This window comes from Peromyscus maniculatus, chromosome 14 (genome assembly GCF_049852395.1).
Source record: "Peromyscus maniculatus bairdii isolate BWxNUB_F1_BW_parent chromosome 14, HU_Pman_BW_mat_3.1, whole genome shotgun sequence".
In the NCBI taxonomy this organism is placed as follows: Eukaryota; Metazoa; Chordata; class Mammalia; order Rodentia; family Cricetidae; genus Peromyscus; species Peromyscus maniculatus.
In genome coordinates this window covers 15,270,463-15,295,516 of record NC_134865.1, presented here as the reverse complement: position 1 = coordinate 15,295,516, position 25,054 = coordinate 15,270,463, and the positions used below count along the sequence as shown (strand labels likewise).

Below are 25,054 nucleotides of genomic sequence, written 5' to 3'. Positions count from 1 at the left end.
ACTCCAGTTCCAGGGGATCTGACACCTGCACACAGATATACATGCAGGCAAAACACGAATGCACGTGAAATAAAAAAATACATGTATTTCACTGGTAGAAGCAGGTGCATCTCTGTGAGATCAAGGAGAGCCAGAGCTACATAATCAATCAAAAGACCCCCTCTCAATAAATAAATAAGTAAATGAACAAATAAATAAGTAAATAAAATGTGTTTCACTCACCCTGAGCTCCAGGGGCACCTCTGGAAATACTGCCATGGACCCTTGACTGACAGTGGACCTGGTGGGCAGGACGTGAGCAGTGGGGACGAAAGAGCAGCCCGGGATTCTGGATCCTTTTTTCTGGGTAGAAAATAGAGACCAGGAGGATAATCTTTGGGGATTTTATGGCGCATCCAGAGGGTGTCATGAACTGCCCCAGGCATACCTTTTCCCAGTCTAGTTTTAAGGAATTTCCACCCACTGTGAACACCACAGTATCAGAATAGGAAGGGAGTTTGTAAGTTATATCTAGTCTCTCTTTTTTCCCCCCAGAGACATGTTTTGATGACCGTGTTTGTTATTACTGCTGAGATGAATACCATGTGCTACTAAGCATAGCACCAAAGCGATAGTTGATAGTGCAATGAAAAATGTTTCCTAAGCTCATTATTAGTGGCACTTTTTCCTTCCTTCCTTCCTTCCTTCCTTCCTTCCTTCCTTCCTTCCTTCCTTCCTTCCTTCCTTCCTTCCTTCCTTCCTTCCTTCTTCCCTCCCTCCCTCCCTCCCTCCCTCCCTCCCTCCCTCCCTCCCTCTCTCCCTCTCTCTCTCTCCATGCTGGCCTGGAACACTCATTGTACAGCCCCAGGCTGGCCTCACACTCCTACTTATCCTCCTGATATGTCAGCTGTGGCCTCTTAGAAAAACTCAGGGTTAGCAATTTAATGACTTGTCTTGTTTCCTTTGGTTTATCTAGCTGTATATGGACAGAAAGAAAAAAATAATCATCATCATATTAAGTTTCAAACCTGGGACAAACAGCTGAGGTGCCTATTTATCCTTCAAGGTGGACCTGGCCTCCAGGTTCTCCCAGCATCCCTCATCCCTCAGTCTCTGGCCGTTACAGAGTATGGCTGGCATGCCCCGCCCTCTGCCCGGAACTCTCCAGCCCCGGGGCTGGGCTGCCCTCCCCCAGGCTCTTCCCTCTGTAATCCAGACATGTTGGTACCCCTGTGCCTTTTGCCTCCTGGTCATTTGGCCTCCCGGCTGCTGCACCTGATTCTCTCTCTCCTCTGCCTTTCCCTCCCCTCTTTCCTCACATGGGTCAGAGTCATGACCACTCTGGACTCTCCCAGACGTCCCTGCCTCTACCTATGCTCTCCCAGTTATCTATAATACACTTTCTCCTCCACCATACCTAGGAGGAGTCATGTCCTTTCCTTTCCTTTCTTTTTTTCATTCAATATTGCATAGACACTTTTTGTTCTCCTTGATATTTTTACTTTCATTTGTAAAAATTAATATTCCTACTCCAACCAATATTGAGTTGGTTTTGTTACCAACTGCAGGTTTTACTTTTGATTATTCTATTATTGTTGTGAATGGGTGGCTTTGCCTTCATCTATGTCTCTGTGTGCTGTACCCATGGAAGCCAGAAGAGGGCGGTGGATCCCCTGGAATAGGAGTGACAGACAGTTGTTAGTCCTTCTGTGGGTACTGGGAATTGAACCTGGGTCCTCTGTAAGAGCAGCCACTGTTCTTAACCACTGAGTCATCTCTTCAGCCTTCTGTGATCCATTTTAAAATAATTTTGGATGCAATGTGAAATAGAGAGTAAGGACAATTTCTTTTCCATTTTTTGCCTTACTAAATTTATTTTGAGATGAGAAATGGATAAAAGAGGATAAGGGAAGAAGAATATGATTAAAGTACATTATAGGTGTGTGTGTGTGTGTGTGTGTGTGTGTGTGTGTGTGTGTGTGTGTGTGTGTGTGTGTGTAAAACTGTGAAAGAATAATCCCATCTAAAATTATTTGGACTTTTATTCCTTTTTGTTTTATTTCCTTCTATATTAAACGTGCTCTTCTATTATTTCTTGGCCTTTTGGCTAATACCAAGCATAAATTTCCTCTATTAACTTAGTTAATTTTTGTTTTATTTTGTTTTTTGTTTTTCTAAACATAGCTTCTCTGTGTAGCCCTGGCTGTCCTGGATCTCACTCTGTAGTCCAGGCTGGCCTCGAACTCACAGAGATCCGCCTGCCTCTGCCTCCCGATTGCTGGGATTAGACATGTGTGCCACCACCACCGGGTGGTGAAATAGAATTACGTCCCTTTTCCCTCCCTTTCCTCTCCCGGTTAGCCTTCCTCCAACCCCCTCCCACCTGCCTCCCTACTTTCATGATGATAACCTTTGCCCTTGGTTATTGCTGTGATATATTTCTCCATGTAACATATGTATGCTCATATATATGTGTGTGTGTGTGTGTGTGTGTGTGTGTGTGTGTGTGTGTGTGTGTATCCTGCTGAGTTCATCTTTGTTGTTTGTGTGTATATGGTTTCAAGGCTGCACACTCTACTTTGGACAACCATTAAGGGGGCTTATCTGTGGGAGAGATTAATTCTCCTTGTCCCAGTAAACATTAATTGCCTGTAGTCCTTTGTCTAGAAGTGGACCTGATGAAAGTTCCTCCCCTTCCATGTTAACATGTCCACTGATGTTGCCTTTGTTCAGGGCTTTTATATGCAGCCATTTCTAGAGACTGCTTCTCTGACTTCTTAAAGCAGAAATAAACTAAGTGTGGTGGTACACACCTTTAAATCTAGGCGACAGAGGCAGAGCTCTGAGAGTTTGAGGCCAGCCTGCAATTCATAGGGAGTTCCAGGCCAGCAGGTACTACATAGTGAGGCCCTGTCTCCAAAAAAATAAAAGAGAGAGAGAGAGAGAGAGAGAGAGAGAGAGAGAGAGAGAGAGAGAGAAAGTAAAGATCAGTGACTGTTGACATTTCTCTCTAATAGGTAAATATTTAAACCTCCCCCTTACACATATTTGGGTTTTGGGTTTTTGTTTTTGTTGGGCAGACTCTCTCTATATAATAGCCCAGGCTATCCTGAAACTTCGTGTATACCTAGTCTGGTCCACGATGATCCTCCAGCCTCAGCCTTAGCGCTGGGATTTCAGGCGTGAGCCTCCGACTCTGCTGTTTTTTTCCTTATCTCAGAAGTCACAGAGCTCTGGCTGGAGAGGTAGCTCAGCTTCAGACCAAGTTCTTACCTAGCGTGCTGAAAGCCTTGAGTTCAACCCCAATACAAGAGGTCGGGAAGCCCCGCTCTGTCTCACTGTTTATTCCAGCACTTGCCAAAGAGAGGCCATATTTACATTCAAGTAGAGGCCCAGTTAGATGCCAGCTTGTGAGATAGGAGTAGTATCAAATAATTTTTAGACACGTTTTAAAATCACCAGGTTTTTCCGGTGTCATATGCTGTCCAGTTTCTGTCCGCTTTGAGCCGATGGCTGGCTTTTGCTCTGGACTTTGTTATTATTGGGTACTCCAGTGTAACAGACCAATTCTGTCGTGACCAGAAGTGGGATTCCCCTTCTCTTTCCCCCATAGCACTATTCTCGTGTGACAGAATAGTTTATTTGGTTCACCCTCGCAGTAAGCTGGGGGGCCTGTCTTATTGATACTGTCATAAGCATAATGTAGTAATGGCACATACTTGTAATTCCAGGACTCAGACACATAGGCAGGAGGTTCCTGCGTTCCGGCCAGCCCAAAGCACATAGTGAGCTTGAGACCAGCCTGAGCTATATAGCAAGACCTTGTTTCAGAAAACAAAAATCAAGGAAAAAAAAAAATGGTTTTTTGAGACAGTGTCACTGTGTAGCCCTAGCCGGACTGAAAGTTCCCGAGTAGACCTCAGACTCTAACTGTATCTACCTTCTATCTAACTGTATCTACCTTCAGGGTGCTAGGGCTAAAGGTGTGTGCCACCAAGAAAATCAATAAAAAAATGTAAAATGTCGGTCCGTGTTCTCTCGTCACGGTGGCCAGGTAACAGGGTTTTGTGTGTGTTCACGTCTGCTAAGAACAGGACTTCAAATCTCAGTATCCCAATCTCTCCGTGAGTGTTCTATGTGTGGGCTGGCAGTCCAGCGGCTGTAGGAAATGAAGCTTGATGCGAGAATGTCCTGTGAGGGGAAGCACAGAGATTGTAGAGCACTGGGTACCTGTGCAGTTGGCTTCTAAATACGGCCTGTTTAGATTTCCACCCCGTCCTCTGTGTGTGGGGGGGTGGGGGTGGGGTAATGGAAGGAATATTTCAGTTATCAAAGTCATACTAAATCACCTCGGCACGTTTACAGTGAAGTCCTTGTCTAGTTGTCAGGTCTAGCCCGTTTGTCCTGAGACGGGGGTCTTCTGTATCTCGGGCTGGCGTAGATTCACTGTGTAACTTGAGCGTTCCCTCCCGTCTCCACCTCTCTGGGGTGGAATGACAGACCTGGTTTATGCAGTGCTGGGGATCGAACCCGAGGCTTCCGCACAGTAGACAGGCTCTCCATAACCGACCCACATCCCCAGCCCCTAAGCTCCTGTTGATGTTCTGACTTTGCCTTTTTAGGAACTGAAGAGATTTGAGAGATTCGTAAACTCCTGTCCTCCTTTTGATATTGTTATTGACGGCCTCAATGTTGCAAAAATGCTTCCTAAGAGTCGGGAATCTCAAAATGTAAGTATGTTTTATTTTGTCATTCTCTGTCTGTAGAAATAGTTCTGCTCTTTTTGCATAGCCTTCAGTTTGCTTTCTCTGGCCTCTACTCCCTCCGGGCCTCTACTTCCTCCCGGCCTCTACTCCCTCCGGGCCTCTACTTCCTCCCGGCCTCTACTTCCTCCCGGCCTCTACTCCCTCCCGGCCTCTACTCCCTCCGGGCCTCTACTTTCTCCTTGGAGTCACTGTTTTCCGGTAGATCACATCTCTCTAATTTGAAAGTTAATACACCAAGATATAATATTGAGATACTAGGTACTCATTACGTCGTGGGTTTCCACATATGATACGTTGTTCATAAATTAACCGATGTGGTTGTTTTCTCACTGGGTGATCATTTGTTTTTATCAATTTGTAAATATACTAGCAGTTTCAAATAAAACTACCATGATTTTTCAGTCTTTTTCCCCCTATTCTCATTTTGAGACAGTCTCTGTATGTAGACCAAAACTTACCTGAACTCACCGAGGCCCCTCTGCTCTGCTTCCCAAGTGTCCCCTCTGTGACCATGATTTTTTTTATAGCAGCAATGAGATTAGAAAGTTAAAACTCATTTTGTACAATCAATCCCTAGAAAACAACCAGGACATTAAAATTGGACTGTATAGAGCGCCTGGATTTCAGCTTGTGACTGTTATTGTGATTTGTGCTGTTCTTCTACAGTTGGAGGTCCTGTTCTGTTTGTTTGCTTGTTTGTTTTTCTTTCTGAGACAGGGTTTCTCTGTGTAACAGCCCTGGCTGTCCTGGAACTTGCTCTGTAGATCAGGCTGGCCTCGAACTCACGGAGATCCACCTGCCTCTGCCTCCAGAGTGCTGGGGTTAAAGGCGTGCACCACCACCGTCTGGCCAGTCTGAAGAAAGAATAGAATGGTCCCTGTCTCCTAAAGATGTTGGAAGATTTAGTGACTTCGTCTATGAAAGCTCTTTAGTGGACATACTTCACAAGTACAGCTATGATTGCAATTACTGTTCAAGTGAACGCCCAACTGGGACAATAATTCTTGTTTGTCAGTAGGCTTTTATCTGATAGTTGATTAAGAATTGAAGTCAGGGGGCTGCGGAGATGGCTCAGTGGTTAAGAGCACTGACTGCTCTTCCAGAGGACCTGGGTTCAATTCCCAGCAACCACATGGCAGCTCACAACTGTGTGTAACTCCAGTTCCAGGGGATCCAACATTCTCACACAGACATGCATGCAAGCCAAACACCAATGCACATAAAATTAAAAAATTGAAGTCAGTACTATTAAAAACACAAGACAAAGCCGGGCGGTGGTGGCGCACGCCTTTAACCCCAGCACTCGGGAGGCAGAGCCAGGCGGATCTCTGTGAGTTCAAGGCCAGCCTGGGCTACCAAGTGAGTCCCAGGAAAGGCGCAAAGCTACACAGAGAAACCCTGTCTCGAAAAACAAACAAACAAACAAACAAACAAAAAAAAAAAAAAAAAAAAACACAAGACAAAATAAAATAGTGTTAAGAAACTATGTTTTAGGGGTAGGGTATAGCTCAGGGGAGAGGACTTGCCAGCATGCATGAGGCCCCGATTTCTAACTCTGCTGCACAAAAGAAAACTCAAGCAGACATAAGTTGGTATGATGGTGTGTGCCAATAATTGCAGACTTCAGGAGGCAGAGGCAAGATAATCTCAAGTTGAAGGCCAGCCTCGGTTACATAGTTAGTTCTAGGCCACCCTGAGTTACCAAATGATACCCTCCCATTATTCAGCATATTAGGATTTTTTTCTTTTTTTATTTTTTTGAAAATATTTTTGTTTTGTTTTGTTTTATAGACAAGAGTCCCAAGTAGCCTGGGCTGGCCTTGAACTTACTAGGTAGCCAATGGTGACCTTGAACTTCTGACTGTCCTGCCTCTACCTCCATACTTTTCCATCACTGGTTAATTATGTGTCTGATGTGCTTGGTAAACTCGATATTGAGGAAAGAATCTTGTATTCTTTATTCAGGGTGTTTCACTGTGGTCTCATAGCTTGATGTTAGAGCTTACTTCTTAAGGGCAGCTTGGATAGATGGCTCAGTGATTAAAAGCATATTCTGCTCTTACAAGAGACCCAAGTTCTGTTTCCAATGCCCATATCAGGTGGCTCTCAACTGCCTGTGACTGCAGCTCCAGGGGTCCACTCCTCTAGCCTGCTCAGACACCTGCTCTCAAGTGCATGTACATGCACACACACACACACACACACACACACACACACACACACACACACACACACGTACACACATTCACATAACTTAACACAAAATGTAGGGGTGTGGTGGCACTCATCTTTAATCCCAGCGCTCAGGAGACAGAGGCAGGTGGAAATCTGTTAATTTGAGGCCAGCCAGGGCTACATAGTGAGATCCTGTTTCAAAAAGCACAAGTCTAGTTGTGAATTTATCTTCTCAGTTTTCAGATGTATCTTGTATGTGTGTTTTACATTTTGATTTATCTTCCATGTGTGTGCGTGTGCATGTCACCGTGCTCAGTGGAGGTCAGAGAACTTGCCAGAATCGGCTTCCTTCTTTCTCCGTGTGGGTCTTGGAGCTGGAGCTCAGATCATCAGGTGTTCTAGCCACTGAGCCACCTCAGCGGCCCTCATCACTCAGAAGGCTGAGGCAGGAGGATTGTGAGTTGGAGGCCAGGCTGGGCTATATAGTGAGACTCCGCCGTCCAGAAGCGGGGAGGGAAGTGGAGCACTTGCTGCTTTTGCAGAGGACCCAGGCTTGGTTCCCACACCCACGGGGCAGCTCATCACTACTTCTAACTCCAGTTCTAGAGAATCTGATGCCCCTTTCCGGCCCCAGATGCCAACAGGCACCATGTAGTGCACAGACATGCATGCAGGTGGACACTCACACATGTTCTTGAAAGAAAGAGCCATAGCATGAATAAAGATGAATAGAAATTACACTATTTTCATGGTTTCAGGCTGAAGAGTGTATTTGGCACCACCATCCACCCAGTTACTCGTTCCCCCAAATCAAGTATTCCAGGCTTAATTATTATCTTTCTTTCTTTCTTTCTTTTTTAAAAGATTTATTTATTTATTATGTATACAGCATGTATGACTGCAGGCCAGAAGAGGGCACCAGATCCCATTTCAGATGGTTGTGAGCCACCATGTGGTTGCTGGGAATTGAACTCAGGACCTCTGGAAGAGCAGCCAGTGCTCTTAACCTCTGAGCCATCTCTCCAGCCCCCTAATTATTATCTTTCTAGCCAGTGTGGTGTTGGAGCCCACCAAGGTTTCCTAGTGGCTTCACCCAGCAGGACTGCATAAGAGGATGATTGGGCCTCACTAAACACTCTGGTTTGGGGTGGTTAGTTATATAGCAATAGTAACTGGAGTTTGCTTCTCCCTTGCTGTGAAAAAACAGTAACAAAAAGCAGCTTGGGAGGAGTGGGCGTACTTCACCTCACAGGTGACAGTGTGTGATCGAGCGCAGTTAGGAGAGGAGGTGGCGGGCCACGGAGGCACACTGCTTACTGGCCTGTGTCCTGTGCCTTGCTCTTACACAGCTCGAGACCACCTGCCCAGGGGTGGCAGGGTCTCTCACATCAGTCACGAATCAAGAGAATTCCCCACAGACATGCCTGCAGGCCAGTCTGATGGAGGCAGTTCCTCAACTGAGCCTCTCCCTTATGTGACTAGTCTGTGTCAAGTTGACAAGCATTAACCAGCACAATAACTAGTTTAGTTAGTGCAATTACTGTTTTCTTCTCAGTGCCCTCCATTGAAACTTAACGGCCAGAACTAGACACCTTGCTCGCCGTCCTTCAGCACTGGGAAAAGGGCCTTGTACATGAGTGCTCAGTACATTTCCTGCATTATTGAAAGGACAGTTGACACTTCAGGCAGACATGTAGCCCATCAGCTAGAAGGATGAAAGACGCCCGGGGTGTTATTCTTAGCGCCTGCTTCTCTTACCACCCACTGACTGAGCTGAGTTTCAGACCCTCCCATGCCTTGTGTGAAATTTAATGAGCTGGTTATTTTTTTTTCTTTTTTCTTTTCTTTTCTTTTCTTTTTTTTTTTTTTTTTTTTTTTTTTGAGACAGGGTTTCTCTGTGTAGCTTTGTGCCTTTTCTGGAACTTGCTTTGGAGACCAGGCTGGCCTCCAACTCACAGAGATCCTCCTGGCTCTGCTTCCCAAGTGTTGGGATTAAAGGTGTGCGCCACCACCGCCCAGGAGCTGGTTATTTTTTAAAGATATTTATTCATTTATTTAAATGCATTTATTTAATGTGGATGTGTGTGCGCCACGCACATGCAGGTGCCTGCAGAGACCAGAAGACAAAAAGCTGCGTGGTGGGTTCTGGGAGCTGCACCCAGGCCCTTTGCAGACAGTCTCTCCAGCCCCCAAAGGGCTAGTTCCTGAGATGCACCTGTCGTAGTGTCTGCACATCATGCAGTCAGTCTGCAAGCGGGGGGGATAAAGTGACCCAGAGCCTGTGCGCACGTTTGCTGCCTGTGGCTGTAACTCTGTAGGAGCAGGAGCATGTGGTTTGTTTATTGTGGCTGCGGGTTTTAGAATGTGTTTAGTGTCCCACTTTGAATAACCGACAGTTTTAATTGTTCATTTTTAGCCTCCTTTATTATTAGTCTCCGTGCTTTACTGAACTGGCGCTCAGGGCCCAAATTTGAGTCACCCAGGACGCAGTCGTCTTCTCTGTGAAGTCACAACAGGAAGGGCTGGAGGAGGGCCCCCTGGGAAGCGTGTAGACGCGAGGACCTGAGCTCGGGTCCCAGCACTCACACCACAACCAGGCATGTAGTCCATGCCTGTAACCCCAGCACGGGCGGCGGCAGGTCCCAGGGGCTCTCTGGTCAGCCAGTCTAGCTGAAATAGTGAGCTGCACCTTTAGTGACTGTCTCAGAGAGGGATTGAGGAAAGCACCCCATAGCAACCTCTGGCCTCCATGTATACCTGCCTAGGCAAGCACACCGTCACACATACACCATGTACATGTGTGTGCACACATGGACACACATCCTCACACTTATATACATCATGTACATGTGTATGTACACATGAACTCATACACCCTCACACATTCATCATGTGCACATATGCATATACACACACAAACACACATGAATACACATATATACACAAGCATAAATGTACACCATCACATGCATACACCTACATATGCATACACACATATACCACATACAAGCACACACCACACACATACATATACAAATACACATATACACGAGCATACAGACATACATGTACACATTTCCTTACACACATACACACAAGTATTCATACATATACACATGTTCACACATGCATACACACAATACACTCATACATGCACACCCTCACACATGCATACACCACACACACCCTTATACATGCACATAACACAGATACATGAATACACATATACGTGAACATATACACACTCACACATGCACATGGACACCCTCACATGCATATGCATACATATACATACATGCCTTCACATATGAATATACCACACACACATGTATACACACACAAACACATATACACCACAGGACACACATGTATTTGTACACACATACACATACATGCACACACATCCATACATGCGTGTGTGTGTGTGTGTGTATATATATGTATACACACATACACACACACACACACACACACACACATGCACGCACAACTGATAAGCAAGGAAGAAAAGATAAGAAAAGGAAGACAGGACATGAAGAACCTGCTGTGGAGGCTCACACCTGTGCTCTTGGCACTTTGGCAAGAAGTTGGTGAATTCAAGACAACTTGGGCTGCAGAGGAAGACCCTCTCAAAATAACAAAATAGGCAGCTCTGTGAGAAGCCAACACCCACGCTCTTGGGTGCATCATACTTTTTTCTGAGTGCCTTTCTTTCTCTCAGCCCTGGTGCTTAAAATATCTCAGTAAACTTCAGCTCTCCACAAAAACCAGAAGCTACAGGAAAAAAAAAAAGAATTCGTGTGGATATTCTAGAAAACCAAAAACCAATTCTACTAGTCAAGATTGGTCAGGTTATGCCGCAGTAATAATTCAAGTTTTCAGTGGCTTAAACACACTAGCTTTTTTTTTTTTTTTGACACCTGCCCATTTAAGGCTGTCTGTGTTATCATCCTCCTCATTCCAGAACCCGGACACCTAAAATGCTGCCAGTCACAGTGATGGGGTGGAGAGCTGTGAGGACCAGGACAGCTTGTAAAGCTTTTGCTCCGACTCGATCACTTCCTGCCTCCCTTTTAAAGTTTATTAGTGTGTGCGCGTACGTGAGGGTTCCTGTTGTGTGTGTGCATGTGAGCATGTCATGGCGTCCGTCTAGGTCGTGAGGATAGGCTAAAGTCGTCATACTTTCACAGCGAGTGCTCCCCCCTCAGCGCTCTGCTCATCAGCAGCCCGGCAGACGTCCCTGAGCTCAGGAGAACAGGGGAGGCCGTCTTACCAGCACTCGGAAGGAGAGACTGTTCTCCGACAGCTCTTCTGGCCGCCGTGCTAAGGATGCTGATGGCTTCCAAGCTAGAAATGAGTTTTAACACAGCAGTGCAAACTGTCTCTGCCTGGCTTCTTTTTTGAAAGCCTAGGTCCTTCGTGGCAGTTCTGTGTGATGCTCCTGTTGATTATTTTCTTAGAATTACGGGAGGGCTCTAAGTCTCCATGACTCACGCCTGACTCATGCTCTCTTGGCTTTCATTTTAAGAAATGAGTTTTTCTTTTCAGTCACCACGTGTGTGTTAATACTTGGTGATGTGAGGTGGCTTGGAGGGGACAGGAGCAACACGCAGCTTTTCACTTGGGAAACGAAAGAATAAAAGTGGAAAGGTTCTTAGCCGCGGTTTCTCTCATTATCTCCCACACCCCACACCTGCCCGTGCGTCACTCCGGCTCTTGTTCTTCTGCAGCCTGATTTTAGATCTCCAGTGTTCCTAAGCCCCTCTAATAGAGGGAGTGTGGGGGGAAAGCACACCGTTTTAGTTAATCTTGCTAGCTGTTCCCAGCTCTGCTCCCTTTTTTCTGCAACTAACGGAGAATTGGTTAAAATGGCTTTGGCAGAATGAAAATTTATAGTGTAATTTAAAAGAATTATGGCCAGACATCAGCACTGAATGCCTCCGTGTTTGCAGCTTGCTTAGGGCAGTGAATGGAAAGCCCTTTGGTTGGAAAGCTGCAGAATTAATTCTGATTGCCATCTCTTAGTTGCTTTTACTACAGTGAGAGGAAAATGGAGGCAGGGCATTAGCCATTAAAGGTCATTTGATAGAGCGTTTACTTGGCAGCGAGTTCTTTGTATTTTATTTCTCTGCACTGATTTACATAACCTCTTGTTAATGTGTCAGTCCCAGGAAGCAGTGCAGATGCTGTAAGCTGGGCTCATGGCTTATGTGTGTATAACTTTGTCCCCTCACTCCATGCTGCAGAAATGTTGGATTGTCATCATTAGGGCTTGATGCTGTTTCCGTAATGTGAACGCGGTGAGGAAGCTCAGCTCCTGCTGTTTACAGCAGCAATGGTACATGTGGAAGTGGAACTCTCTAGGGCATCTTCTTTGAAGTACTCTTCTGGGGGTGGATTCTTTCTCCCTCTTCACCGTCACCCCAGACGGTGCCTTTACAGGAAGCTTGCCCTGGTCCTGGGTCCCCAAACTGGCTTGTGCTACTTTTACCCTCAAGGAACATATTGCTTCCGTGTGAGGGTTTTTCTTTTTCTGTTTTTCCTTTGTTTGTCTGGAGAAATGTTTCAGTTTTGTTGTTGTTGTTGTTGTTTGTTTTCCTACATTGGAATCTAGAATCAAAAATTGTTGTTTCCACTTTGGTTTGAAATTTTTGCACTACAGATAACTGGAATGGTAGGTGACTGGACATGATAGCTAAATATTGTTTCATTTTGATCAGCTGGTTAGCAGTAGATGTTTTTCTCTGTTCCAACAACAGGCAGTTGACTTTTCTTTTTCTTTTTTTTTTTAATGTCTCCGGGTGTTTTGCCTGTGTGCTTATCTGTGCACCACATTTGTGGGATGCTAGTGGAAGCCAGAAGGATTCAGATCCCTTGGCACTGGGTTGCAGATCCCTTGGCACTGGTTGCCATGTGGCTACTGGAAATTGAACCTGAGTCTTCTGGAAGAGCAGCCATCTTAACTGATAGTCCATTCCCCTGTCAGTATTTATTTTTTTATTTTTAAGATTTTTTTTTTTTTTGAAACAGGTTCTCACTGTTTAGCTCTGGCTGTCTTGGAACTCACAACCAGGCTGGCCTCGAACTCTCAGAGATCTGCCTATCTCTGCCCCTCAGTTGCTGGGATTAAAGGTGTGTGCCATCACACCAAACTTTTTTTTTCTTTTCTAGCCCCTCACTTGGTCCCCCTGACAATATGTTTAAGGAATGCAGTTACTCAAGTATTTTTGAATTAAACTTTAATTCAGAAAGTTTGTGTGAGTCACTCAAAATGAACCAAGTTTTTATTTAACATTTCTGATTTCAAGATTAAGAACCATGTAGGGAAGGAATGAACTGACTTCCAGAAATTGTCCCCTGACTTGCACACACACATGCACATGCATGTACACACACACACACACACACACACACACACACACACACACACACACACTGAAAGAATGTATTTTAAAAGAGCAGCGGGAAAGTTGGCTCGGCAGTTAAGAGCACTGGCTGCTCTTACAGAGAACTGGGGTTTGATTCCCAGCACCCACATGGTAGCTCACAACCATCTGTAACTCTTGTTTCAGAGAATCTAATTCCCTCTTCTGGCCTCCAACAGGCACACATGTGGTACAAAGACATACATGTAGGCCAAACACCCATACACATAACAATGAATAAATAAAGTGGCACAGTGTTTACATATAGCCTGTAGACATCATCCTATATTCGTCAATTGAACTCTTAGGTTATTTATAATCACTAATACAATTTAAATAGTTCTCTAGGAAATAGTGACACAATAAGAGTCTGTACACATCTGGCTTTGATACATTTTAAAAATATATTTTCAGTTCATGGTTGAATTTGAGGTTGGAGAATCCATGGATACTGAGCACCAACAATATATGAATTTAAACCTCTTTGGCATAACTGTAAGCGATGTAAATGTTGGCTGTGATGTAGAGACATAGCTCTAGGAAGGATCATTAGCTCTGTATCTTCCTCTGGCACGAGGCCCGTGTGAGACCAAGGCACATGGAGTAAGTGCATGGTGCTGTCCAGCATGTCACAGGTTCGTTTGCAAAGTCCACTCGGGCCAGCTCGTCTGTTCCCCTTGATTTGATTCCATCTGGATTTAAATTTAGTCCGATAATGTTTCTATTCCTCATCACATTTTGTTTGAGGGTTTTGTTGTCATTATTTTTAGATGTACTTTATGTTTTAATTATGTGTATGTGGGGAAGTATGTATACATGAGTGCAGGTACTACCAGAAGCCAGAAGAGCATCAGGGCCCCAGGAGCTGGAGTTACAGGTGTTGTGAGCTGCCTGGTGACTGCATCATCGCCCCAGCTCCTGATCACACATATTTATAAGTGCTCATAATTATTCTTTTTTTTCCAGCTCACACATATTTTAAAATTAAGATATTTTAAAAATAAAACTCTAGTAGTATAATCCTAGACACTGATGTTGCTGCAATCCAATGAAAATTTTTGCATGTGTATATGTGTGTAGTTTGCATGCATGGGTGTTTGCATGTTCACATGTGTGGGTACATGTGCGTAGGGGATTGAACTCAGATCATCAGGCTTGGCAGCATGCAGCTTTACCTGCTGAGGCGTCTCACCAGCCCCAAAGCAAGCAATTTTTATAGCCATATGGGTTTTTAAAGTAATTTTAGGGTAGAAACTTATTTTTTAAATTAAATATACAAAACTCACTTTAGAGGAGTAGAACTTGGTCCTAAAACTTCAAAATAGATACTGGCCGGGAGGTGGTGGCGCACGCCTTTAATCCCAGCACTTGGGAGGCAGAGCCAGGCGGATCTCTGTGAGTTCGAGGCCAGCCTGGGCTACCAAGTGAGTCCCAGGAAAGGCGCAAAGCTACACAGAGAAACCCTGTCTTGAAAAATCAAAAAAAACAAAACAAAACAAAAACTTCAAAATAGAGGTTTGTTATGTTGCCATAGCGACTGTTATGTTATCAAGGAATTATATTGGCGTAATGATGCTTTAATTTGCTTATAGTATGACTTTTATTTATTTTCTGTGGGGTTTGTTTGTTTTTGAGACAAGAATTTATGCTGTAGCCCAGGCTGGCCTTGACCCTCCTGCCTCTGTAGCCCCAAAGCTGGGACTTTTAAAAAATGTTAATTAGACCAAGGAGAAAGTGTTAATTGGAAAAAAATGAGACTAAAAGTAATCCAATAGACTATCAAAGCAGTAAAGTTGACCTTTTTTCTCTCTAGGGAATCTGAAACATCACCCAAACCCCAAACAAATCACTGATGGTCTAGATTCCTGCGACCAAAATGGAAATAGTGAACTTGACCCGTGTATCTTAAACCAGCTGACATTAGCAGCATTTAAATTCTAGCTTATCGAGGTTTTGGATGTGCCAACAGAGATGATATTTTAGTGTGACTGTTTATCAAGGTGAGGAAACAGCATGGCCAAAACAACTTGGGGAGGAAAGGGTTTATTTAGCACATGCTTCAGCATTGCTGTTCACCACTGAAGGAAGGCAGGACAGGAACTCAAACAGGGCAGGAGCCTGGAGGCAGGAGCTGATGCAGGGGCCATGGAGGGGGGCTGCTCACTGGACTGTTCATCCTGCTTTCTCAGTTTACTCTTTCTTACAGAACCCAGGACCACCAACCCAGGGGTGACACCACCCACAATGAGCTGGGCCCCCCGATCAAACACTAATGAAGAAAATGCTCAATAGATTTCCCTACAGCCTGATTTTATGGAGACATTTCTCAGTTGAGGCTCTCTCCCCTCAGATGACTCGAGCTTGTATTGACATAAAACTAGCCAGCTCGGTGAGTCAAGCAGACCCGAGGCCTGGGCAGATGCTTTACAGCTGAGCTGTCCGGTCCCAGCAGGCTTCTTTAATCTATAAGCTCAGGGCATGCTGGGAAAGTCGAGCTAATCCATGGCTCCTTATTCTTAGAGAGTTAAGAGCTTGGAGCTGGAGCGGTGGCTCAGCAGTTAAGAGCACTTACTGCTCTTGCAGAGGACCCAGGTTTGGTTCCCAGCACCCACAAGGTGGCTCACAGCCACCTGTAACTCCAGGTCCAGGGGATCTGATGGCCTCTTCTGACCTTCATGGGCACCAGGAGCTCATGTGTAAACATACATACATGCAAGCAAAGCACTCATACACATAAAATAAAGACGTCTGTATTTTAAAAAAGTTAACAGTTGGGTATAGTAGCAAGAGGCTAGGGTAGGGGGATCATAGTTCTAGGCCAGCCTGGGCTACAGAATAAGACCTTGTCTCAGGAAAATCACCAGACTGAAAAGGATAAAAAGTCAAATAGTCACATCTGGTCCCTCAGGGGCGAGGTAAGAGACTCTGGGCAGTAGATGAGGATCATTGGCTCGTAATCAGGGCTTGACTAAGGAACACGGTGGGCAGGACTTGGGGATTTTTCTTACTCTTCATCCTTCATGTCCTGGTAATAGAGAAGCCAAATCGCCCTGGGCTGAACAGTGCCAGGCTGACTGCTTCTCTCTGTCACTGCCTCCCCACCCACTCCGCTGGCCTGACACATGTGAGTTCTCTTTTGTCATGTGACTGGTGCCTGCGCCTCTTAGAGTTACTGTTATAGGTGCCAGCTTGTGAATGAAGGCCAGCCGTCAGGGAGCTGAGATTTAGTAACGTCATCCAGGATGTTAAGTAGAAAGCTGAATGAAGTTAGATTTGTTTTCACATTAATTTCTTTCCAACTTTCCAGAAAGGCACACCTTTCACAATACTCCCAACTTCTCGAGCCACGTTCACCAAGAGCTCAGCTGTCAGGTTTTGTTGCCAGGTTCCTGATTTGTTATCTCTCCGCAGAATCTGAGTGCTGAGTTGTTCCCATCTTAATGTGTCCGTGTGATAAGTATTTAGGGTGTGGTGGGACGGACTGTGAATCATGAGTGTGTGTAGCTTGCTTCTATGACAATATATTAAAACATCCCCCTTAGGAATGTCACAGGTAGAGGCCACTATGGAATAGCACCAATTTTAACAACAACAACACAAAAGAATTTCTTGTCGGGATGCAGTGACTCCATGTTGGAAGTAAATGTTTTCCTGTGTGGAAAGCTATGTAAATGACTCTTACAGTGATAAGGTTTCAGTCATCGTTAGTTCTGTGGTGACACATATTTTAAAATAGCACTTTTCTTTTAAAATAATTGTTTCACACTTGTCCAGGCTGATATTTTCTCCCAGCCCCAGATAATTGAAACTATTAGATTAAAGGCAGTTCAGTTCTTCAGGTTGTACTTGTTTGGTTTTTACTTTGTTTATTTTTTTTTCAATAATTCACATCTTTTTTTCTGGGTAGTATTGGGAAGAGTATCTGGCTCTATTTTAGGTCACCCCTCTCCAAAGAGGATACTCTGTATTTTCAGTCATTTCAATTCATTTTGTTCTAGAAAAGATAAGATGGCTATAATCACACAATACAGAAAATAGAACAAATTTAGAAGTTAAAAAAACAAACAAACATAAGACAGGGAAAAATAAAGTTAGGAAAACAGAAGGTTTGTTGGTTTGGAAAATGCATACATGATCTCTTAATTTGGCTGGAGTTCTGTCAGCAGATATAGATGGAACATGATCTGAGCAAGCCCTTATAAACAAGGCTCTCCATCTCATCGGCTCGGGCGTCATTGTGAGCACCCACTCCATTCTAAACATGGTTTCGTACACGAGGATTCTGAAAGGGAGAGACGAGAGCGACCGAGCTTAGAGACTGGGAAGTCTGGAGGCACACCCCGTCCTGGTCTGTCTTCCCAGTCATCTCTTTCTATAAGACTCATTAGTTTAGACAATTCACATCGTTCTTAAGATTAAATAGGAATAAATTGTTGAAGGAAAGTGTTATTCCTCCTTGAAACTAAAGGGATTTTTTTTTTCAGTGAGCCGTCAGGGTGCAGGCCTGTGAGGCATTCTTTGTCATTCATAACCCTGTTGTTAGGTTGGAGTGAATGGACTGTGTGAGAACTGTGGAAAGGCATGGGAAGAATGAGCACAGGAGCTCTGAAGGGTCGATTCCCTTGGTAATTCAGCACCACTGATGTCACTGTCAGCGGCGGTTCACAGGAGGCATAGGAGTTCATTCAGCTTTGTTTGTGTGTACCATGTCCAGGGCGGACACTTAGATTGGGCAACCTCTGTAGAAGCCAGACTACCTGTAGCTCTTCAGGGGTGGGACTGAGTGGAATTACTTGTCCATGTTGGCATGTGACCTGGTGGTGTAGTCATGTTGGTCTGGTTCATATTATTGAGAGTTCATAGGCTAATCTTAATGTTTCATTCTCTAGGCGCTACCCTCCTGGGCATAATTTATTGTCTGCAGGGAAACCCTCTTAAAATTTCTTCTGATCTGTTTAGGAAAGAGATACAGGTAATCTTACAAAATTTAAGGTTGGAGAATAAGTGGAAACAGCAGTCTCTCTTCAAATAAACCAAAACAACCCCACAAAATATACATAATGTCTTAAGAGTTTCTATCTCTTACCAGAATAACTTAGGGGTGAAAACCCCAAAGCCACAGCAGCCCCCTGGCTACAGGACACGAGTGTACCTAACAACACAGCAGCCCCCTGGCTACAGGACACGAGTGTACCTAACAACACAGCAGCCCCCTGGCTACAGGACACGAGTGTACCTATCTCAACACAGCAGCCCCCTGGCTACAGGACACGAGTGTACCTATCTCAACACAGCAGCCCCCTGGCTATAGGACACGAGTGTACCTATCTCAACACAGCAGCCCCCTGGCTACAGGACACGAGTGTACCTAACTCTCAATGACTTTCTGGTATTTTATTTTAGCTATTTTATTTCATTATCTGTTCCCTGATCATCACTGTGACATGTGATTGGAGTGAAAACATCCCCTAACAGCTGGCTCTTTATTATTTTAGTTGTCATTAAATCCTGGCTTCTATGAATTACTTTGTGTAAGGATGCCAGGCTGTAGACATAAGCCAGGTCATGCTCCACACCTGTATACACACACCCACATTCTGTAGTATCTTTAAACACTAGTCCTTATCATGCTTTATCACGAGTATAGTTTTAGTATTAGCCATAGAGATAAGAATCAAAAAGTTCAGTACCACTGCAGGGTGCAGCTAACAGACTTTGAATGTTAAATACATTTATGCATACATACATTCTCACACATGCATATTTATGGTGCATATGCTTTGCTTTTCTGAGACTTTGCTTACTAGGTAACCCAGGATAACCTAGAACTTACTATTTAACCAGGGTGTCCTCCAACTCAAACCCTCCTGCTCTGCCTCCAGTGTGTTGAGATGACAGATATGTACCAACATGCCTGGTTTAATAAATATGTTTTGGGGGCTAACAAGATGGCTGAGTGGTTAAGGCACTTGTCACCAGGGCTGTGACCTGAGTTGACAGATGGAACCCACAAGGGGAAAAGACATCACCACTCATGCAAGTTGTCGCCTAACTGCCACATGGCCTCTGTGCAGACGCACACCCACACATGGATGTTTGTTGGCTGCGTACTTTTGAGACAGGCTCTCACGTAGCCCACACTGGCTGCCAAGGATGACCTGAGTGCCTCTTCCTCCTGCGCCTATCTCCCGAGTGCTGGGATTACAGGCACGCACCACTAAATATCTTCCTTTTCAGAAGAATAATAGAATAATATGGGGGCCTAAGTATTTTGTCATCCACATTTCAGAAGCTAGGATGTATAGGCCAGTTCTTGATGTTACTGGTACTTTTTATAGCTTCTTAAATTATAAAAGTAACATTTTTTTTTTTACTTTAGAAAACGTAGAACACAAAAATAATCTCACCACATATAGCCAATTTTTTAACTTTGTTATATTTCCACTTCTTTTTAAAAGATTTATTTTTATCATTTTATTATGTGTAGGTGTGTGTGTCTGCATGTACCCACAGAGGTCAGAGGCTTTGCATCCCCTGGAGCTGGAGTTATAGACTGTTGTGAGCCATATGACCTGGGTGCTGGGATCTGAACTCAGGTCCTCTGGAATAGCAGCAAGCACTCCTAACCACTGAGCCATCTCCCCATCCTGTATTTCCACTTGATGGCTTGTTTTTCAGATGAAATCTCATGTGACTCCGACTGACCCCAAACTCAGAATGCATCTGAGGATGACCTTGAACTCGTGACCCTCGCGCCTCCACTGTCTGAGTGCCGGGATTGTGTGCATACACCACCACTCCTGGTTCACTTCCTTTCCCTTTGAGATGGCGTCCACGGCATGCACTCCGCAGGCCTTTCCATGCTTCTCTTTCTTTCCATCAGGTTGAGACACTCTGCACCTAGACATACAGCTTGATTTTGGTTTTGGTTTTCTTTCAGCTGGTAAGGTCTTTTCTACAGAATTAAATATTTTGGAAACCATTCTGAATGAGTAATAACTACTTTCCTACCGGTCATGTTTAGACTGTTCCTGGTTTGTAAAATATTAAAGTGATGGCGTGGGGCTGGGGAATGGCTCTATGCTGGCCAAACATGCACCGAGCAGCACATGAACTGGGTTTAGTAGTGAGAGCTTGGAATCCCGGCACTGGAGGTGGAGGCAGAAGGTGCAGAAGTTCAAAGTCATCCTCTGCTACATGGCTAAGGCCAGCGTGGATATGCATGAGACCAAAAGCGATAGAGCCATCCAATGCCATAACTCTTGGCGTTGCATGAAACCTGTGTTCAGTCGCTGTGTATGAGTGAGGAAGGCAGGTTCTGCATGTCAGAGCGCTCCTCAGACAGTCGGATGACTACCTTGCCCTCCACTTGCGTGCGCACAACATTTCTGTGTGCCAGGAAATAGTGTGTGTGGGGGGGGGGGAGCCAGTGCTTTTGTTGGCTGAGCCGTCTCTCCAGCCCACCGCGTGTTTTTATGGAGAGCAGAGTCAGGGAGTTTAGAACAGTCTTGATGATGAACCCCCACACCCGGCTTGTGTGTGTGTGTGTGTGTGTGTGTGTGTGTGTGTGTGTGTGTGTGTGTGTTTCCTCTTGGGTACCTACCCGAGTGTAGAATTGCTTGGGTGTATGAGAACTCTCTAACCTTTTGGGGAACTGACTGTTTTCCGAAGGGCTGCAGCATTTTGCATTCCCACTGAAAGTATGAGGTTCGAATCTCTTGTGTCATTACCAACACAGCCTATGATCTGCTGATGAAGTTATTTCAAGTGATTTTGCTTTGTACTTCTCTGATATTTAATGATGTTGATCATCTTTTAATATGCTTATTAGCCATTTATATGCATTTCTTGGAGAAATACTATTTTTACTTTCCTACTTAAAATTTGATTAATTTTGTTTTACAATAAGTTGGGAAGTTTTCTCAAATATATTTTGGCTACTAGGTCCTTACCAGATAGAGAAATGATTCACCAAACCTTCCTCCTATTCTGTAGCTATCGTTACTTTCTTTAAAAATGTTTTATTACATTTATTTATTGTTTGTATGTGTACGTGTGTGTCTGTCAGGACAACTTTCGGGGGTCAGTCAGTTCTCTCCTTCCACCATGTGGGTCCTGGGCAGTGATCAGCTTGTCAGGCTTGGTGGCACATGCCCCTACCTGAGGAGCTATCTTGCCAGCCTCTCTTTACCTTCTTGAAGATTTCTGCCTCTTCTTTCCCTAAAAAAATTTATAGTTTTACATTGAATTTCTTTGATCTGTTCGTGTTCATTTGTTTGTTGGTTTTGTTGTTGTTGTTGTTTTTCAAGATAGGGTTTCTGTGTGTAGTCCTGGCTGTCCTAGAACTTGCTCTGTAGCCCAGGCTGGCCTCAAACTCAGAGACCTACCTGCCTCTGCCTTCCAAATACTGGGATTAAAGGCCTGCGCCACCACCGCCCAGCTTGTGTTCCTTTTTAAACTATGGCATGAGTAGAGTAACTTTATTCTTCAGTCTGTGGATATCCGTTCCTCACACTGAGAACTCTGTAACATCACTGGCTAACTCACTAGGAAATTGCTGTGTACCTGTGTGCCTGTTAGCTTTGTCAGTTTGACACAAGCTGGGGACATCAGGGAAGAGGAACAGCAGGTGAGGAGATGCCCACTCCAGATTGGCCTGTGGGCAAGAGTTGATGATTGATGTGGGAGGGCCCAGCCCACTGTGGGTGGGGCCACCAGGGCAGGCGGTCCTAATCATATTAAAAGAAGCTGAGCAAGCCACATAGATTCTCCCATGACCTCTGCTTCAGTCCTGCTTCATGTCCCTGCCTTGAGCCCCTGCCCTGACTCCCTTCACGATGGACTGCCATCTGATGGTTAAGCCAAACAACCTTTTCCTCCCCCAGAGTTGCCACTGGTCATGATGTTTCATCACAGCAATAGAAACCAAACTAAGAGAGCCTGCTTACTGCTTACATCAGAACACACCTCTGTTGCCTCGAAAGGAAAGGCGTCAGTTTCTGGAAATGGTACAGAAAAACTTTCCTAAGTGGGAGCTTTTCACATGGACTCTGATTTATTATTTGTCTGCGTTTTGTTTTTCTACCAGGCAGGAAGTGACTAGAAAAGAGACTCTTAGACGCTCTCAAAATCCACCTGCTGAAATTCTCCTGCCTCCTCCTTTGCGTGACCGCCTTCTCCTGTGTTTTGTCTCTCTGTGCATCTCGTAGGATGTCGCTAGGCATGGTACCTGCTCAGCTAGTCCAGGATGACCTCAGCTAGGAGATCCTTAACCTGCTGTACCTTCTCCCGGGTCAGCTAGGCTCATAGTTCCGGGCATTGTGCCATGGCATCTTTTGCGACCATTGATCCCACCTGCCCCATCTCACTCCACTTTTTTCCTGGTTCAGATTGAAACACCTCTGACAGAGCTGAGGAGTTTGGAATCATGGGATGTCATTTGACATATGTTCACATTCTGTGTGTGAGCAACTCTCAGAGATAACAATTCTTCCTTATGTTCTGCCAGACCTGTCCTGAAATTCGATTGGACAACAAGCTCCAAGTTTCTCTACATGGACGTAGTGGGTAAAAGAACCGGTACCGTAATTGTCATGTGGAGGAGAATAGCACCTCTGCTAATTCTCCATCTCTCTGATAACAGCTTTCTAGGAGGAATGAGATGCTTTCCAACACAGAAACCGCCACACTATTGGGAAAAATACTCCTGTCCCTCAGGATCACTGATTGCCCGGTGTCCTTGCCTGCTTCATGTTTCCCAGCTTAAAGGGAGCCGTTTCATGCTCTCATTAACCATCGTGCTATGGATAGACATGGAGAGAATCTCCTCCAGGAGGGCTGGGAGCGGGTAAGAAAGACTGAGGAACTGTAGTACTGGTCTTCTCCCACACAGGAACCATTCAGACAGATGAGGACAGCTTTTGTCTATTTCCCTGAATCGGCTTTTTTTTTTTTTTTTTAATAAACACTTGGATTTCAGTTATTCCTCTCTGACAGAGTTTTCATGTTATCCTTTCCGCAGATATTTATTGAGGACCAAATATGTGCTAGATACTGTGTTAGTGGTGCAGGGATAAATATCCCAGAATCCTTGTCATCTAATATTTGATCTGAGGAAGGGATAAACAAACTGTAATCAGTATTTTGATCAGTTTAAGATGCTCTAGGCGGGGCTGGAGAGAGGGCTCAATGGTTAAGAGCATACTGCTTTTGCAGAGGACCAGATTTCAGTTCCCAGCACCTACATGGCAGCTCACAACCATCTGTAACTCCATTTCTAGGGTATCCAGTGGTCTCTGAGGGCATGAGACATGACCATACATATATTCAGGCAAACACTCATACACATACAATAAAAATAAATAAAGCTTTAAAAACATAACTCAGCATTAGTTAATATTCTAGTTGTGCTGAACAGTGAGTTTTTTGGTGCTACTTTAAATGTGGTCCTGCCCTTAACTGTACAACCAGCAACCACATACAAGATCCATCCTTGACCATTTCTTGACCTCTCTCTCTTGAGGCTGTCACTCTGAAGATGAGTATATGAAGACACAGATATGAGCCAGGCATAATGATGCATGCCTATAATCCAGCACAGGGGACGGAGGTAGGACCTAGGCCCTGTTGAAAAATAAAGACGAAATGTTAGAGACATTTCTGTAACTGAGTAGAGCTCTGTCAGCAGATGTGTGTGTAGTACATGAAGTTCCAGTGTTGGGAGCCCCATAGGGTCCTTTTGTGACCAGGGACTATGTCTGTGGCATACTCTTGGTGGGGTCACTACTCCCTCGCCTTCTGTGGTCTGAACTGGTGTTCTGGTACTCCAGATCCCTATTTCTCTCTTCTTTAAACATTGCAGCCATCTTTGTGCATCTCCTGGCTTCCACACTCTCTTCTTCAAAGATTCCATGGTGTGTGTGCGTGTGCATGTGTGTGCGCGCGTGCGCGCTCTCGGTCTCAGAGTAAAATTCCCCTAGAAGAGTGTACTCTACTGAAGCAACTTCCTATCATGTCATTTGCATTTCTTAACTGCTGAGCCATCTCTCCAGCCCTCTAATTTTATTTTGAATCTTTGCTTTCCATCTGTTTTGTGTTTCTTGGGATTACAAATTACACTCATCTCCCAGGCTAGCAAGATGGCTCAGCAGGTAAAGGCGTTTGCTGCCCAGCCTGCTGACCTGGGTTCTATCCCCAGGTCCCGCATGGTGGAAAGAGAGAGCTGACTCCCCAGAGTTCTCTGACCTCCACACGCACACCGTGACATGAATGGCCCCCACCCCCACCGCCGCCGCCACCATACGTACATACGCACAGAAGTAAGTAAGTGTAGTAATGTACAGAATTTTAAAGCAAAGCCAGATTATACACATCCTGTCTTGGAGTTCTGTGAAACTCGGCCCCTTAGGTCTAGGACTCTCCTTTACCAAAGTCCCTGCCTTCACTGTTACAAAGACCAAGCCAGCAAGCACGCCTCTTCCACACCGCCTCAGTTTCCTCCCCTCAGTCATGGTAGTCCTGACTAGACATTCTCTTTGTTGTTTGATCTGCTTTCTGAGAAATGAAATTGTCGATATGGTATCAGTTTACCAGGTGCTCAGCTTTTACCGGAACGAAACCCCTCCGTGGTGCTGGGAGAGGGGCTGTTTCCTTTCACTACGGTGTTCTCTGTGTGTCTCTATCTGTCCTGTGATCTGGGTTAGGAAATCT

General features: G+C 44.8%; 1 protein-coding gene across 3 annotated transcripts in view; it reads left to right on the top strand.

The window, feature by feature from the left end:
- Positions 1–25,054, top strand: part of Prorp (protein only RNase P catalytic subunit) — a 103,722-nt gene that overhangs the window by 45,757 nt on the left and 32,911 nt on the right. For all 3 annotated transcript variants that reach the window (XM_076550646.1, XM_076550645.1, XM_076550644.1), the window contains exon 4: positions 4,602–4,709. In XM_076550646.1, coding sequence (XP_076406761.1) covers positions 4,602–4,709 — 108 coding nt within the window. The remainder of the gene's footprint in view (positions 1–4,601; positions 4,710–25,054) is intronic.